The sequence below is a fragment of the Nomascus leucogenys genome, chromosome 24 (genome assembly GCF_006542625.1).
Source record: "Nomascus leucogenys isolate Asia chromosome 24, Asia_NLE_v1, whole genome shotgun sequence".
Classification (NCBI taxonomy): domain Eukaryota; kingdom Metazoa; phylum Chordata; class Mammalia; order Primates; family Hylobatidae; genus Nomascus; species Nomascus leucogenys.
In genome coordinates, this window is record NC_044404.1 from 12,823,097 (window position 1) to 12,841,600 (window position 18,504).

General features: G+C 51.9%; 1 protein-coding gene across 2 annotated transcripts in view; it reads left to right on the top strand.

The window, feature by feature from the left end:
• Nucleotides 1-10,181: 10,181 nt before the first annotated feature.
• Nucleotides 10,182-18,504, top strand: part of TNFRSF8 (TNF receptor superfamily member 8) — a 79,857-nt gene continuing 71,534 nt past the window's right edge. The window contains exon 1 of one of the 2 annotated variants that reach the window (XM_030805471.1): nucleotides 10,182-10,557. In XM_030805471.1, coding sequence (XP_030661331.1) covers nucleotides 10,495-10,557 — 63 coding nt within the window. In that variant the 5' untranslated portion in view covers nucleotides 10,182-10,494. The remainder of the gene's footprint in view (nucleotides 10,558-18,504) is intronic. The other variant, XM_030805472.1, reaches the window with a different exon arrangement.

Consider the following 18,504-nt stretch of genomic DNA (forward strand, 5'->3'; position numbering starts at 1 on the left):
ACCAAGACAACCCAAGTCAGGCCATGCCCCTTCCTGATCCAAACTTCTCAGTTGCTCCCATCTCTCTGAGGGCAAAAGCCTTGTTCACTGATGAACCCCTGCACCTATCCTGGGGCCTGGTACCCATATGCCTGTAGAAGTGTTTGTTTAAATGAATATTAATCCATGGCATTGCCTCTTAAGCAGGGATGTGTCCCTTTCATCCAAGCATTCTTGCTACTATAGGCACATTAGACACTGCAGCAAGAGCAGGTCTCATAGGAGGTGGTCCTGGCAGAGCCCCAGGTCTTGCTGGGCACCAGGTCTCCTTGACAGACCACACAGGCCTGGATGGTCAAATGCTGGTCCCTGGAATACAAGGAAGGGACCCCAGGGCTCAGTGTCTACCCATATCCATAGATGCTATCAACAGGTTCTTTTTTTTTTCTTTTTCTTCTTTTTTAGAGTCAGGGCCAGGCTGACTGTTACTCAGGCTGGAGTGCAGTGGCATAATCATGGCTCACTACAGCCTTGAACTCCTGGGCTCAAGCAATCTTCCCGCCTCAGCCTCCTGAGTAGCTTGGACCGCAGGTGTGCGCCATGATGCCTGGCTGCCACCAATACGTTCTTTCCTTGGCTCAGTTCAATGGCCCCTGCAGAGCCGGAAGCCCTGGCTCAGAAAGAACCCTGGCGCCTGTGCAGTGTCAGTCCAAGCCAAGGCAGTGGCTGCTGTTTCCACTGCCAAGCATGAGAGTGGGATGCCAGCCAGTGGCCGGACTCAGGCCTCAAGGAAACACAAGGTGGGCTGCTGCTTTGGGGACGTTGTTTGGAGTCACTTGAAATGCAAGAGTGACCCCCAGAACACACAGGCCCCCCAGGAGGTGGATGTGGGGTAGACAGCACAGTCCATTTATTGCTAAGCATTTATTTCCACACTATCTCCTTGGACAGATAACAGGATTGTTTTCAGGTAATGGGTAGATAAGCTGGCTGGGCATTTGGGATGATGGATGCTGAGTCTGGGAGGCAAGTATGTGCTCACACAGATGCGTGCATGTGTGTGTGCATGTGTGTGTGTGTGTGCAGCACTGAAACAGGCTGTTGACCACTCCTGAAGCCCTGATGTTCCATCAGCCTCTGCAGTCACGGCCAAGCAGACCCTTGGGACCCCTGCCATCTGCCTCCCTTGCCAGAGTCTGAAAGCTTGGGGTCACGGCTTTGCTCCCCTGGTGACAGGCCTGGAAAAGGAAAATGATCGCAAGCAGCAAATACACACAATATAAAGCCGGGGGAGGGCAGAGGGGCCAAATGGGGGCTCAGGAGGCTGGGGCCTGGGGGCTGTCCCTGCACTGACTGGCTGCGGGACTTTGGCCTCAGGGTCGGTGTAACTGGGGCAGGGGAGCGGTTGCTGGATGCGGCAACCCCCACCTCAGCTCTCACATTCTGGCCAGCGTCTGATGCAAACTAGAACCCAGTGAAATCACCATGAGTCGATGGGGGTTATGGATGGTAACTGATGGGTTTTTCTCAGGCCAGATCACAGTTCCAGTCTTCGGGGGGGTCCCCATGAGTCTGCAGATCTAGCTGAGGCTTGAGTTGTGGCCACGCCTTAGTTTCCCCACATTGCCAGGGTTTTGTGTCTGGTGAGCCCCAGGCCAGACTGGGCCTTCAGGCCTCCTGCCTCCTGTTTGGAGGGAGGGATGATTCCGGGTGTGGGGCAGACCCTCTCCCAGCCACATGGAGGGAATGACCGGGGAGATCCCAGAGGGATTTTCTGAATGAATGCCATATGCTGATGGGCAGCTCCTGCTAGGAACAGGGTTCCTGCTGGCACTTTCTGCAGGCACCCACAGCATGGATGATGGCGCAGATGGGCCGGCAGCATGGCTGTGTTCCGGGTTTCACTTTCAGAGCAGTACCTGCCCTTCTCAGCCTTGCTTGGTGTTCTTGGAACACCCCCAGACCAGCCCCAGAAGGGCGAGTTGACATCTGCCATGTCTGCTAGGACCCCTGTCCTTGGTCATTCAAGTCATCCAATAAAGATTCATGAAGCCAAGCCCTGCTCATGTCAGTGGACCAGAAAGACACAATCCCTGCTCCCCACTGTGGTACGTCCCTAATGAACAGGGTGATGTGGCAGAGAGTGGCAACATCAGCTGGGGTGGTCAGGGAAAGCCTCTCTGAGGAGGTTCATCTGAGCCAACACCTGAAGATGAGCAGGGGCTGCGGTTTTAAAATGTGTGTGTGTTAACAGCTTCATTGAGGTATAATTGACACACAGTAATCTTGACCAATTTAAAGTATACCATTTTGTAAGTGTTGGCATGTATATACATCCTTCTCCACAACCAAGATGACCACTATATCTGTCACCCCAGAAGTTTTCTGAGAGGGACAACACTTTGCAGGGCTGGGGGAATAAGGTTTCAGGCGGAGGGACCAGCGAGCACAAAGGCCCTGGGGCAGGGACAAGCTTGGTGGCACCAGGAGAGAAAGGAGGCCACTAGGGAGTGTGACGGGGTGGCCAGTGCTCCACCTGGGGCCTTCTCAGCCAAGGTGCTGAGCTCAGGTCTGAACCTAGGCGCTTCCTCAGCACCCTCTCGCCACACTGGGCCATCAGAATCCCAGGGCCTGCTCTCCACCAAGGCTCTTCTGAGAAACCAGCCCCTGCGACATCTGCCAGGGACTTAGCAAGGGGTTTCTCCAAGAATGATTTACATTTTAACTGGGACCTTCAATTCCTTGACCCAAAGGAGTGACTAGTGATGGAGCTTCAAGACCTGGATGGAGCCTCGATCAGTTTCTTCCTCAGGGCTCTACGTTCTCAGCCTTCATGGGATCAGGTGTGCTGGTTTCTTGAAAATTCTGAGTTATAAGTCATTATTTGAAGACAGGGGTGCCTGTGGCCCCTTCCAATCCTCCAGCGCTGGTCCTGGGCTCGGAGGCTCTTGCTGCCTGATTGTCAGAGACTCGGCCCATGTGGAGGAGGCAGGGAGGGTGGGTAACGGGAAACACAAGGCCAATCCCCTTAGAGCAAACTCCCTTACAACAGATGGCTCTGGGGAGCAGAGAGCAGGTCCCAGGCCACCAAGAAATGTGGGCTGTCCTTTGGCCATCAGGACGACGGGATTTGGGGATGCAAGTTTCAGCAACTGCAACCACCAGGGCAGAGGCTCACTCTAGACTCACAAACCTGGGTTTGAATCTAGAACTTACTGGATGGCTTAGGCCAATTTCTTCTCTGAGCATCCATTTTCCCATGGGTTTTTTTTTTTTTTTTTTTTTTTGACAGGGTCTGGCTCTATCACCCAGCCTGGAGTGCAGTGGTGCAATCGCGTCTCACTGCAGCCTTGACCTCTAGGGCTCAAGCAGTCCTCCTTTCTCAGCCTACCAAGTAGCTGGGATTACAGTATGTGCCACCACACTCGGCTAATTTTTGCATTTTTAGTAGAGATGAGGTTTTGCTATCTTGCTCAGGTGGGTCTCAAACTCCTGGGCTCAAGCAATCTGCCCATCTTGGCCTCCCGAAGTGCTGAGATTATAGGCGTGAGCCACCGTGCGCGGTTTCCCGTGGACTTTTACTCTCAGACCTCCCTGCATGGACGCACCCATGGGTGCACTCTCCTCACCTGGCCCTCCGATGAAGCTGCTGCCACCATCAGTTGGTTCCGTTTCCTTCTTGCACTCAGTGTCTCTGGTTCCATGATTAATATTGGACTAGGCTTGGTTTCCTGAGAGTCTAAATGACTCACCTCCATTTACAACGGCCCTGATGAGCAAGAAGGTCTGGGGAAGACGGGGACTCCTCGATGGGGACTCTCAGCCCACAGGGTCATCCCCACCAGGCTGTGGGCCTTGGCCAAGTCTCTTTCCCTCTCTGGTCTTAGCTTCCTTCTTCGTGTCTCTGGGGGATGGAAGGAAATATTGGAAATTGGAAAGCCCGGCTGCTAGGCCCAGGAGTCATGAGGGTTCACAGCCATAAGGCCAAGGTTAGGTGAAAGGTGCCTGAGCTGGGAGGCTGGCTGCCACTAAGGGAGGGGCTTGGAGGATGGGGGCCCCCTGCTGAGGCTCCAACCGAGACAGCATGGCCTTCCCATGGTGCTAGTCACATCAACCTGTTTAATCCTCCCCAGCCCTTTGCAGTAGATATTATCATTTTCACATTATAGATGAAGAAACGGAGACTCAGAGAGGGTGAGTAACTTGCCCAATTTACACAGCTAGTAAATGGCAGAGATAGCATTTGACCAGGGCTGTCTGGTTCTAGCTGTAAATGCTCTGCAGGAGCCGCCAGGCCCAGAGGGATCCAGGCCTCCCCTTCTTCCCCACTGGGGCCTTGCAACAAATGGACTTTTAAGCAGATCATTGACCCTAGCCCCCCACCATTTTACAGATGAGGGCACTGAGGCCCTCCAAGAGAAAGTCATGCAGCTAAATGCCAACCTGGGCCAAATTGGGGCTCCTGACTTTCCATCTAGTCTTTCCACACCTATCAAGCTGGAGCCAAGACTGAGCCCAAATCTGGTGCCAAAGGTTGGGGGAAGTGTCCCCACAGAGACTGTGTGACCAGCAGGCTGGCCCACAGAGGCATAGGAAGTGGTCACCCACCTGACATCACCTGAGGGGCCAGGAAAGGCCCCAGACCCCCAAGGTTCCCTCCTGTGGGCCTGCCCTGCGTGAGTCACCCCTTGGCTGGAACAGTGAATGTCATGATAGCATGTTTCTCAGAAACGGGAACCCCCAGCCATGAGCATTTTAGCTGTGCTCTGGAATGGGAGGTCTGGGGCCATAGCAGGGGCCTGGATAGGCAGTGGGAGGGGCAAAGGGAAGCAGAGCCCTTTCCATGTCTTCCTTGCATTTCCAAGAGCTTTCTATGTCCATGTTTTATTCAAGGCCATTGCAACCTTCAGAGGGCAGCCTGGTCATGCTTCAACGCACATCTGGCAGAAGGGGAAGCTGATGCTCCCAGTGTTCCCCAGCCCCTGCTATTCATGCCCTTGTGCAGTCCACTCCCACACTGGGGAGAGCCAGCCTGTATAACCAACAGAATACTGTGGAAATGACAAAATGTGACTTCTGAAGCTAGTTCATCAAAAACATTGTGACTTCTGTCTTGCTCACTTGGGGTCACTTGCTCTGGAGGAAGCCAGAGCCATGTTGTTGGGACACTCAGGCGGCCCCGTGGGACTGAAGCCTCCTGCCCACAGCTGTGGGAGTGGCTAATCCTGGAAGCAGATGTTCCAGCCCCACTCGAGCCTTCAGACCACTGCAGCCCTGGCTCACATCTCGATGGCAATCCCTGAGCCAGCATCCCCCTGTCAAGTCTCTCCCAAATTGCTGGCTCACAGAAACAGTGCAATATAATGTTTATTGTTTTCAGCCACTAGGTTTTGAGGCACATTGCAATAGATAATAATACATTCAGAGAGGAGAAATGACTTCCCAAAGTCACATGGCCAGACCAGGAATTATACATCAGTGCTCTTTCTCCTGCGGAAAGCAAGGGTGAGAGAGGCCTGGGGAGGGAAGAGAAGGCAGCTGAGGCTTCAGAGTCAGACAGGGTTGGAGTAAAATCCTAGCCCTGCCACCCTCATGCTGTGTGACCTCGGGCAAGTGACTTAACTACTCTGAGCCTCAGTTCATTTATAAAGTGGGGATAGCAATACTGACTTGAAATCTTGATGCCAGCATTAAATGTCTGACCAAGGATGTGGTACACAGCAGGAGCTCAATGAATGACACTGTTAGTGTTACTGTGGAGAATCTTTAAGAGCATCCCCGAGGCCTCACAGCCTTCCCTCCTGCCCGTGGGAAGGGGCACAACAACCCTAGTTCTGGAGAGCCAGTGCCCCTTTGCTTAGTTTCCAGCCAGGCTTGGTCTAGGGGTGTCGTGCTTGTGGTGTGCATTGCTGGGGTTCACCCAGGCAGCTGAAAACCCCTAATGTTGGTGCCTCAAAAGGGCAGGGAGATCTGGGGATGTGAGTTGGAGGGAGCCTGACATGGGTCCTGCCGATTAGGACTGGTGGAGGCCAAGGGTGACCAGAGAAGCCTAATGGAGAGTCCTACTGCTACCAAGGCTCCCAAGAAAGTTGCTCAGAAAAGGTGCACCTGCAGCCGGGCACGGTGGTTCTCGCCTGTAATCCCAGCACTTTGGGAGACCGAGGCAGGCGGATCACTTGAGGTCAGGAGTTCAAGACCAGCCTGGCCAACATGGTGAAACCCTGTCTCTACTAAAAATACAAAAATTAGCCGAGTACAGTGATGCGTGCCTGTAATCCCACCTACTTGGGAGGCTGAGCACGAGAATCGCTGGAACCTAGGGAGGTGGAGTTTGCAGTGAGCCGAGATTGTACCACTGCTCTCCAGCCTGGGCAACAGAGTGAGGCTCCATCTCAAAAAGAAAAAAAAAAAAAAGAAAGAAAGAAAAGGTGCACCTGGACCTATTGAAGAAGAAAGGCCCCAGGCTCCGCTCTCTGATTTCCAGCCTCCTACCTAACAGCTGCTGCCTGGGCAAGAAAGAACCCTTTATCTGCTAAGGGTATTTTGGGGCCATTTGGGACTCAGGTTCCCAGCTGTTGGAGGAAGTCCCTGAATTTCCTGAACCAAGTTGGGACCTTGTGTCTTGCTCAGCATCACTTTGGGGACACAGATTCCCGATTCCCCTTGGATGGCTTCCTACTGCATTCACCTTCCTCACCTTTCCTCCAAGAAGCCTGCGGAGCTGAGACTGTGTGAGCAAGCGCTCCTCGCTCCCCAGTCTCCTGTAGCCCCTCGGGCTTGGCTTCCTTCCACAGCTTGCTCTGGAGGGCCCCGCGGCCCCACAACAAGGACTGCTGCTGTGCCTTGCACAGAGCCTAGGGACTTCCCCTTCCACTCTTCAAAGCACTTTCATACGGCCTGAAACCTGCCGAGGGCACCCAGGGGCTCTGTCCACTGCCTGCTCTTAAGAGTCCCATGAATGGCTGTTTTCCTTGGTTGCTACCAGCCCAACTCCCCCTGGGATCCAGCTGGCTCCCTGGCCACAAAATGTGCCTTCCCTCCACTTAAGCCATATGTCAGCTACTTTCCTGGGCGCCCTGGGGGAATTCTGGTTCTCAGGAGTACACAGTTTCCTGGGGCAGAGGGATACATGAACCAGTCATTATGGTTATGACACGATGAGATCAGATCTAGAATTGCGGCACAAAAAACGACAGAAACCACTTTTTGACTGGGAAGAGGGCTGGGGGACGGGGGACACTGCCAGGAAAGCAACAAGGAGGAGGTAGCATTGGAACGGGTTAGGAAGATGATCAGGAGTCTCTGTGTCCCAGGTGGAGGCCAGCGTGGGCAAAGGCTGGCAGGGGTGAGAAGGCTGCACATTTGGCTGGAGTATAGGTCCAGGAGAAGTAAAACGGCACAAGGGAGGAGTCAGCCCCCGCCAGGCTGTGAGCAGACTTGTGCACCCTTGGATTTGGGTGACCCTGACCCAGGGGAGCCACTGCTCTGTGCCTTGGTTCTTTTCCTGCAGACTGGGCATAAAAGTAGGACCTTGTTCATGGGGTTTTCGTGAGGATACAAGAAAACAAAGCCTGAAAACTCTTAGCACAAAATAAGCACTTAAAGGTAGCTGCTATTGTTATCATTAAATGAATAATGTAATTTTCTACGTGGTGTGGGTCCTCTGCCAAAACACACACCATACTTCTGCAAGGGTTCTGTACAGGGGAGTGTCTTGGTGAGATGTGTGTACTAGAAAGGTCTCTTTGGAAATCCATGGAGGGAAGGATTTGAGGTAGAGACAAGTTTCCACAGCATCTATAGATTTACCCTTTTTAATGGATGTGCAATATTCCACTAAATGGATGTACCACAATTTCCTTAATCATTTCTTGTTGTGACTCTCAGAGTATTTCAAAAATTTATAAATAATGTATAAGGAAACATTACTGTGTAGTTTTCTTTTTTCTTTTTCTAGCTTTCCAGTTAAATTATTTCCTTAGTTTTTCTTCACTGAGGTGAAATTACTAAGCCACTCACAAGTAGTAAACATTTTTTTTTTTTTTTTGGCTTTTGCTAAGAATTGCCATACTGCTTTCTCAAAAAGGTTGTAACATTTACCAGCAGAGTACGAATGAGTATTCTGGTCTCACCACAACTTTGGGGTTGGATTTACCAAAATTGTTTTTATAAAGCAAAAAAAAAAAAAAAAATGATGATTGAATAGATCTAAAAGGTTATCAAATGTTGCTTGAATTTGCATTTCTTCAATTACTAAAAAGTTAAACTTATAAAACTTGTAATTGTTTTTTATTTGTATTTCTCCTTGTGCAAGCTATTTTGATGCTGTCGTTCATTTATTTATTCAAAACACCAGCCCTTCTCTCTCTCTCTTTTTTAATTAAACAAAAAATAGAGATGGGGTCTTGCTATGTTGCCCGGGCTGGTCTCAAACTGGGCTCAAGTGATCCTCCAACCTCGGCCTCCCAAAGTGTTGGGATTACAGGCATGAGCCATGTCACCCAGCTGCCAGCTTTTCTGTAGTAGAAAGCTCTGGACTGGGAAGCAGGTGTCTTGGGTTCCTCCTGTCCCTGTCTGGTTCTGTCATTATCACAGGCAGGTCACTTCCATAATTGCTTACCTCATTGTTTAACATAGTCCCAGCTCAGACAGCCTAAGATACTGGGCCTGGTACATCCAGAGGAGTGTCTGGAAGTGGGTCTCTTGGGAAGGGGCATGATGGAGCAGTTTTCCCAAGTGGAGTCCAGCAGCCCCAGGAGGGTTGAGCGTGGAGTGGTCAGTTGTGGAGACCTTGCTGGGAAGTTCCTGGTGGGAGGTTAGCACTCCCACCCTATAGGGCCTTCACCTGATGGAGGCCTGGTACATTGCAGGACAGATCAAGGTAGACACAGAAGCCAGAGTGTCCTTAGGCTATTCTGGGCTCAGGGAAAATAACTGGCCCACCCTTAATTAGAGCACCTAGGACTGCCTGCCGATTTCTGAGCCTTGGCTTTCACATCTGAAAACCAAACAAAATCAGTCAAAAGAACCCTTGACCTGTGGCCCACCCAGCAGATACTCAACACAGACACATGGAATGAGGAATGAAAGGAGCAAAGAGAGAACCCAGGGGATGGGGAAGCACTGGAAGGGAAAATCATTCACCAGCAAATGAGAACATAATACGAGGAGGCTTGAATCCTTTCTTTTAGGTAAGAGTGCCAGCCGCCTCCTCCAGGAAGAAAACTCTAAAGGGTCAGGGCTCAGGGAAATCAAATGATCTATACCATCCATCAGTTCCTCCAACATTCAGTCCATCCATATACCCATCCACCCACCCATTTACCCACTCACCTGCTGCACATCCATCCATCCATCCACCCACCTATGCATCCATCCATCCATGCATCCATCTATGCATCCATCCATCCATGCATCCTTCTATGCATCCATCCATCCATCCATCCATCCATCCACCCATCCACCCACCCATTTAACCACTCACCTGCTGCTCACCCATCCATCCATCCACCTATGCATCCATCCATCCATCCATCCATCCATCCATCCATCCATCCACCCACCCATCTACCCATCCACTCAGCCATCCACCCATCCACCCACCTACCTACCCATCCATCCATTTATTCGCCTCTCCATCCATCCATCCACCCACCCACCTACCCACGCATCCATCCACCCATCTATCCATCCATCCATCCATCCATCCATCCATCCATCCACCCACCTACCCATTTACCCACCCACCTGCTCATCCATCTATCCATCCATCCATCCATCCATCCATCCATCCATCCATCCACCAATTTATCATCCACTCACTGATTCATTTTACAGCAAATGCTTATGAATGGGGATGGTTGGGTGATGGGTGCTTTTTCTGCAGTCTCCCTAGGCCAGTTGTCCCTTCCAAAGAATCTCAAGGGCATGGGAGAAAGTCCTGGCTGACCGTGTCAGGGACAGGAAACTACTCACATTTCACCGTTTCTTGGGGCAGGAGTGGAGGTGGGGGCATTGGAACCCCCTTGGGGCCTCCTAATATCCTGAGTCCCCACCTCCAGGGCCAGAAGCTGCCTGCCTCCGCTCCCCGCAGCCCAGGTGCGGCGGGCAGCACACTCCCTAGAGCCAGGACCACTAGTTCCGTCAAATCCGGGGCGGGCCATTCAAACAGCTAAGAGAGGCGTCTCCTAGTGTGCCTTTTCCTGAGTCATCTCTGCACGTGTTTGCCCCCTTTTTTCTTCGCTACTTGTAGCTAAGTGTTCCTGGAACCAATTTGATACGGGAGAATTAAGCTGAAACCTCGGAGGAACAACCACTTTTGAAGTGACTTCGCGGCGTGCGTTGGGTGCGGACTAGGTGGCCGCGGCGGGAGTGTGCTGGAGCCTGAAGTCCACGCGCGCGGCTGAGAACCGCCGGGACCGCACGTGGACGCCGCGCGCTTCCCCCGCTTCCCCCGCTTCCCCCGCTTCCCAGGTGGGCGCGGGCCGCCAGCCCGCCTCCCGTCCGGCCCCGGGGATGCGCGTCCTCCTCGCCGCGCTGGGACTGCTGTTCCTGGGGGCTCTACGAGCCTTCCCACAGGTAAGCGGGTGACAGGCACCTGGGGAGGCCCCGGCGGTCCAGAGCCCGGACAGTGTGGGGTGCGTGGGACGCAAGGGAGGACACTCCTCACCCCGTTCTCTGCCCAGTTGCGGTGAGGGGGCGCGGGTGACAAGCAGGAACACAGGAATATGCAAGCACCCACAGGTGGGAGGCTGGCTGAAGGGCTAGTGGGGGGGGGCGCCTGCTTCACCCCTCACCCCCCCGCCCCGATGGCTGGGACTGATTCATTCATTCAGTGTGAATTGGACTGAGAGCACTGCCATACGCGGGAGGCGCTCTTTATCCCGCCTACCTGCGGGCCCGTCCGGGTCCTGGGCAGATCAGGTGAGGCCGTGGGAGTAGCCGGGAGGCCAGATGGAGCCTCCCTCGACCATGGGAGGTTGGTCGTCGGCGCTCTACCCTGTTGTGTGCGCGGTCCCCTGTTTGCCCCCTCCCTAAGCTGGCCACTGGCTGGAGGGTCAAGGAAAGGAGGGAGAGTTGGCTGTGGGTGAGAGTGGGGTGAGGGTGCAGGACCACCGGGATTAGCTTCCCCAATCCGCGTCCGGCAAAGCAACGCTGTGGATTGAATTCGCTGGAGCACGTGGTGGGCATTTGTCCCTGGAAGAAGGTCAGTGGTGGGGCTGAAGTCTGTAGTGGGTTGCCTCAGAATTGAGTTTGGGGACTGCTTTAGGAAAACAGCACTTACCAGTGGCCAGCGCCAAATTAATCACTGCGGGGAGAACGCAAAGTAACCAGGCGTGTTTCACTGAGCCCAAGGGTTGCTGGAGAGAGAGGCCCTCAGCTGACCCAGTACCCTGGTGGACCCCTGCATAGAACCATAGTAGGTGTGAGTGGATGCCTGCTGAATGATACAGAGGGAAAGGAAGGAGCAGGCTATTGGTCCAGCGGTGGGTCACAGTGGGGGAGAGGGAAGACCCAGTTCCCCTTTAATCCTACAGGAAGAGAGGACTCCATGCTATGGATCAATTCTAGTCATCTGAACCTTAGGCAGTGGGAGGAGAGTGGCAGAGTGGGCTTTAGGCAGGAGGGAGGATCTATGCAGCAAAGGTGACAGCCAGGTGCCCATTTCCATCTCCAATGGGCAATGTGAGGTATTCCCCCCTTCCCCCCGAGAGGGCAGAGGGGACAAAGCCCTGGCTAGAGACATCCTGTCCCAGCTCTGCAAGCCCTCACCTGGGGGAAGGTAAGAGTTTGGGGTGCTAAGGTGTTGGGGAGATGAAGGGAAGGAAGGGATGTGAGAGGGGCTTGGGGGGCTTTGCTGGTTTGGCGGCTGAAGCTCATGTGCTTCCTTTCTGTAGAGTGAAGCCCCCTCCACTTTTTTTTATGTTAGAGACAGGGTCTCACTCTGTTGTCCAGGCTGGAGTGCGATCATAACTCACTGCAGCCTGAACTCTCATACCAAACCTTTTTTTTTTTTTTTTTTTTTTTTTTTGAGACGGAGTCTTGCTCTGTCGCCCAGGCTGGAGTGCAGTGGCGCGATCTCGGCTCACTGCAAGCTCCGCCTCCTGGGTTCACGCCATTCTCCTGCCTCAGCCTCTCTGACTAGCTGGGACTACAGGAGCCCGCCACCACGCCTGGCTAATTTTTTTTTTTTTGTATTTTTAGTGGAGACGGGGTTTCACCGTGGTCTCGATCTCCTGATCTCGTGATCCGCCCGCCTCGGCCTCCAAAAGTGCTGGGATTACAAGCGTGAGCCACCGTGCCTGGCCTTTTTTTTTTTTTTTTTTGAGACTGAGCCTCACTCTCGTTGCCCATGCTGGAGTGCAATGGCTCCATCTCGGCTCACTGCAACCTCTGCCTCCCGGATTCAAGTGATTCTCCTGCCTCAGCCTCCCAGGTAGCTGGGATTACAGGCATGTGCCACCACACTCTGCTAATTTTTGTATTTTTAGTAAAGATGAGGTTTCACCATGTTGGTCAGGCTGGTCTGGAACTCCTGACCTCAAGTGATCCTTCCGTCTCAGCCTCCCAAAGTGCTGGGATTACAGGCGTGAGCCACCGCACCCAGCCTCCCATACCCTTTTTAAAATAAAAATACTATATATTTAATTGCACAAGGAATATATAAATATATTCTCAAAGCAAAACTATAAACGCTACAGACAAAGCCAAGTCTTTTGACACCGCCTCATCCTGATCCCTTCAAAGATGTAACCACCGTAATTGATTTGGTGTGTTTCCTTTGCAGACCTTTATAAATGCATGTCCATATTTATATTGTTTTAATAGACATATATAGAGTTTTCCATATACTATACCCTACGGTACATATGGTTCTTCATTTGGCTTTATAATGTCTATGAGGCATCTTGGTGAGCTTTCCATGCTGAAACTTACAGATCCTCTGCCTATCTTTTAAAATGCTATGTGATCTTTTGCCAAATTGGATGTTTCATAGTTTATTTATGTCCTGGATGGATGGGTGCTAAGGTTGCCACCGTTGTTCTTTCTTTCTTTCTTTGTTCGCTATTACAGTGCACAGCCCTATATGGATGCTTTTGGAAATAAATGTCTGTGATTCTTTCCTAGACAAGAGACTGAGAAGAGAATACTGAGGTTGCAGGGTGAAAATGCATTCAAATTAAAAGACACCGCCGAACTGCCTTCCAGGGTGGCTGGACAATTTACCCTCCCACTAGCAGTGCAAGAGAGTAGTAACTTTCCCACATCCTAACCGACATTTGATCTTATCAGCATTTTAATTTTTCTTAATGTGATTAGTGAAAAGGGTTATATCCTTGTTGCCTTAATTTGCATTTCTCGCCTACCGGGGAAGCTGAGCTCTCTGGGCTCAGGCACTAGGTCATTTCTTGGCAGGAGTCAGGGAGTCTTTGGGGAAGGGGCTACTTGCCCAACACAGGACTCGTTTTTGCCCCCAGGCTGGAGTGCAGTGGCAGGATCTTGGCTCACTGCAACCACCCTCTCCCGGGTTCAAGCGATTCTACTGTCTCAGCCTCTCTAGTAGCTTGGATTACAGGCACTCACCATCATGCCTGGCTAACTTTTGTATTTTAGTAGAGACAGTGTTTCATCATGTTGGCCAGGCTGGTCTTGAACTCCTGACCTCAGGAGATCCACCCGCCTCGGCATCCCAAAGTGCTGGGATTACAGGCGTGAGCGACCATGCCCATCCTGAAGTTCTTTTTTCACCTCTACTTGATTTTTCCCAAGACTCCATCATTTTTCGCCTGGTATTCTGAGGCAGGAATGCTTTCTTGCTAGCTCTCACCATCTGAGAGTTGGCCTCTGATGCTTCATATCACTGTCTTGTGCAATTGTGTTTTTTGTAATACGACCCAGGATTAACTGGTGCATATCCACAGAGAAAAATTTATTCCCCCATAGCTCCATCCTTTTCATCCAGGCACCACGGGGTGGGGTTGCGGGGCGGGGGAAGCCCCAGCCTTCCTGTGAACTCTGTAAACTTAGAATTCCCCCAACATCATGTTCCTTGCCAGTGCTAAGGCTAAACAAGCCTTCCTCCCACATCCACATATCCCCAATTCCAGCCAGACGTAAGCATCTTTGCTCTGGGTTAGTGTGCAGGCTGGGACCAGGAAGGTTCTCATGAAAGAATCTTAGCTGGGGCTGGGCGCCGTGGCTCACACCTGTAATCCCAGCACTTTGGGAGGCCAAGATAGGCAGATTACTTGAGGCCAGGAGTTCGAGACCAGCCTGGTCAACGTGGTGAGACCCTGTCTCTACTAAAAATACAAAAATTAGCTGGGCATGGTGGCAGGTGCCTGGAATCCCAGCTACTCAGGAGGCTGAGGCAGGAGAATCGCTTGAAACCAGAAGGCGTAGGTTGCAGTGAGCCTGCACTCCCGCGTGGGTGACAGTGAGACTGTATTTCAAAAAAAAAAAAAAAAAAGAAAGAGGAATTTTAGCTGGGGTGATAGAAAAGCTCTATGTGTGACTCCTCTACCTAGCGATTTAACTTTAAAAGCTTAGCTAGTTACCCCATACAGTGGAGTGCTAATGGTGGAATTTCAGGGAGTGGCAAGAGGGCAGGAGAGATTTTCTGGTTTTGTTTTGCAAAGGGGACATTTCCAGGGCTGCTCAAATCCTGCAGGGAGGCAAGGATGGGGGGACCTGGAGAGGAGGGGACCCTGAAGGAGTGGAAGGAGGGTCTGGCTTGTCAAAGCCATCCCTTCCTGGGGCAGCACTAGTGCTCTGGGGTCAGGGAGTCATGTTACTCAGCTTGAGAGCAGTGAGTGCCGGAAGGAGGGGCGTTTACTGTAAGTTTCTGCTTCTGCTCCCACTCATATCTGACTTAGACTCGTTTCTTGAGCAGATCGTGATTCATTCCAAGGTTTGCATACTCCCTCATCACCCTTCTTCACATCACGACAATCATCAGAAGGAAAATGGGGCTGAAGGATGACTGTGTCTGGGCCGGGGGAGTCCTGGAGGCTCGAGGGTCCTTGGCAATGACGGTAGATCAGCCCAGCCTGGGCCAGCTTGTCCAGCCGGTGCACTGACCCTGGGTGTGGCCCATCTGTGATCACGGTCCTCATTTCACAGACAAGGATTCAGTGCAGAGGCCCAGAGGTAGGGGAGAGTCTTGCCTACAGTTCCAGGACTGGTCGGGGTAGAGCCCACCTAAGCCACAGACTAGACACGCAGAATGTCAAAAAAAGGCAGCTCTGGGCCACACCAGTTCTCCACTTCTCTCTCTCCCCTCCCAGGTCCGCCCAGGGGATACTGGGGTGGGGGTGGGGGACCTTCTTCCGGTATCTATGGTTGAAAACCACTGGGCATTCTCGTGGCCTCGCTGGTGGGGAGGGACTTTTTATACATGGCTCAGTCTAGTTACTCCCTGCATGCCTAAGTCCTTTGGTGACATGCAAGTATTCATGCATGCATGCATTCAGCAGATCTGAAATGAGCAGCTGTTCTGGGTCGGGCATGGCTCCAGGGACTTTCATTCAGCCTCTGCTTGTATGCCCCCTGTGACAGGATGCTCGCTCCTTGCTGAGGCAGCTCACGCCATCCTGGGTTAGCTTTGGCATTTAGACGATCTTCATGATATGCTGAAATCTAGTTTCTTTTTTTTTTGAGATGGAGTCTCTCTCTGTCGCCCAGGCTGGAGTGCAGTGGTGCGATCTCGGCTCACTGCAACCTCTGCCTCCCGGGTTCAAGCAATTCTCCTGCCTCAGCCTCCAAAATAGCTGGGACTACAGGCGCACATCACCATGCCTGGCTAATTTTTTGTATGTTTAGTAGAGATGGGGTTTCACCATGCTGGCCAGGCTAGTCTCTAACTCCTGACCTTGTAATCCACCCGCCTCGGCCTTTCAAAGTGCTGGGATTACAGGCATGAGCCACTGTGCCCGGCCTTTTTTTTTTTTTTTTTTTTTTTTTTTTTTTTTTTTTTTTGAGATGGAGTTTCTCTCTTGTTGCCTAGGCTGGAGTGCAATGGCGTGATCTCGGCTCACTGCAAGCTTTGCCTCCCAGGTTCACGCCATTCTCCTGCCTTAGCCTCCCAAGTAGCTGGGACTACAGGCGCCCGCCACCATGCCCAGCTAATTTTGTTTTTGTATTTTTAGTAGAGACGGGGTTTCACCGTGTTAGCCAGGATGGTCTTGATCTCCTGACCTCATGATCCGCCCGCCTATGTAGAGACAGGGTCTCGCTATGTTGCCCAGTTTGGTCTCAAACTCCCAGGGCTCAGGTGATCCTCCTGCCTGCGCCTTCTATTGCTGGGATTACAGGCATGAGCCACGGTGCCCAGCTGGAATGTGCTTTCAAGCTAGAATCAACAGGACCTGTGGGTGGGTCTGGTGGGAGCACAGAGGGCAGGAGGGAAATCAGGGATCCTGTCTCTATTTGGGAGCTCAGTATCTGGCTGCATGGAGGTGTCATTTTGGGATGTGGGAAAAAACAAGCGAAGGATAGAACAGGTGTTTTGGAGAAAAGTTCTATTTTGCCCATGCTCAAGTGGGGGCTGGGTGCTGAAGTGTGGAGCTCTCTACAGAGTTCAAGCCCCTGATACGGATCTCTGAGTATCAGCGTCGACTGTAGAAGTCCTGGTGCCACCTGGGCCAAAGACCAGTCCCCAGTAGACTCACCTTACTTCTATTAACCTAGTCCAAGACCCCCTTTTTTGGCCCCCACATTATCCTGTTGATTAATTCCAACCCAAACATAGGCTCTTTTATTCATCCTGGTTACAGTATATGCTAGTTTTCTTTTGCTGCTATAACAAATTAGCACACATTTGGTGGCTTAGAACAACATGAAGGTATTGTCTTATAGCCCTGGTGGTCAAAAGTCTATGACAAGTCTGTAATCTCAGCACTTTGGGAGCCTGAGGTGGGCAGATACTTGGGGCCAGGAGTTTGAGACCAGCCTGGCCAACATGGCGAAACCCTGTCTCTGCTAAAAATTAGCCGGATGTGGCGGTGCGTGCCTGTAATCCCAGCTACTCGGGAGGTTGACGTACAAGAATTGCTTGAACCTGTGAGGCAGAGGTTGCAGTGAGCTGAGATTGTACCACTGCACCCCAGCCTGGGTGACAGAGCAAGATTCTGTCTCAAAAAAAGAAAAAAGTCTATGATAAGGCAGCAGAGCTATGTTTTTCTTCTGGATAGGCTGTAGCAAAATGTTTCCTTGCTTTTTTCCAGCTTCTAGAAGCTGCCTGTGTTCCTTGTTCCCTGGCCCTGCATCACTCTGAACTCTCCTTCCATCCTCACATTTCTTCTCTCTTTTTTTTTTTGAGATGGAGTCTCGCTCTGTCACCCAGGCTGGAGTGTAGTGGCACGATCTCTCGGCTCACTGCAACCTCCACCTCCTGGGTTCAAGTGATTCTCCTGCCTCAGCCTCCCGAGTAGCTGGGACTACAAGCACCTGCCACCACGCCCGACTACTTTTTGTATTTTTAGTACAGATGGGTTTCACCATGTTGGCCAGGCTGGCCTCAAACTCCTGGCCTCAAGTGATCCACCTGCCTTGGCCTTCCAAAGTGCCAGGATTACAAGCACATGCCACTATGCCAGCTAATTTTTGTATTTTTAGTAGAGACGGAGTTTCACCCTGTTGGCCAGGATGGTTTCGAACTCCTGACCTCAAGTGATCCACCTGTTTCGGCCTCCCAGAGTGCTGGGATTATAGGCATGAGCCACCTTTGAGAGATAGTAGAGCATTTGGTTAAAGGTATGAACTTTTCTGTCAGCCTGTCAAGGTTATCCCTTGCTTCTGACACTAAATGGTGACCTTGAGCAAGTTAAGTTACCTCTGCGTGCCTCAGTTTCCCCATCTATAAAATGGGCTAATAACAGTAGCTACCTTGTATTGTAGGGCTGGTGTAAGGATGACATGAGTTAATATGTGTCAAGTGCTGAGAGCAGCTCCTGGACATAGTGAGTGCTGTGTAAATAAAGGTGAGCCTTATTAGGTGCCTGTTGTATGCGGGGCATTGTGGATACAGCCATGGAGATGAACCAGTTCCAGTCCTTGCCCTCGATGGGTGGCAGTGTGGGAAGGGGAATACAGAAGAGAGGGTGGCCAGTACTGTGTGGGGGGACTGTCTGGGGCCTGCGGGAGTCCAGAGGAGCCCATCTTTACTTCCGCCTGGGTCAGTGGGGGAAGGAGGCTCCAGAGTTTGCAGTGATGAGGCTCTGCACCACAGATGGTGCCATTGTCCTCGCCAGCTTTGCCCAGGGCTCTGGAGGCAGCAGAAGGGGTCAGAGGTCAAACACCACATCAGTGAGGGTGGTTGGGGCGAGCCTGGGGCCTGCTTTGGAAGCCCCACCCAGCAGGTTCCCCTTGGGTTCTTGGGTCCTCCAGGGGGCTAAGAACTCCTAGAGGTGTCACCCACAGCTTCATTTCAACCATCAACTTTCTTGACGGATTGCTGCCTGCCAGGTACAGTTCCTGCCCTCAGAGAGTGCATGCACAGATAGTGTGGCCTCCAGAGAGTGTCCT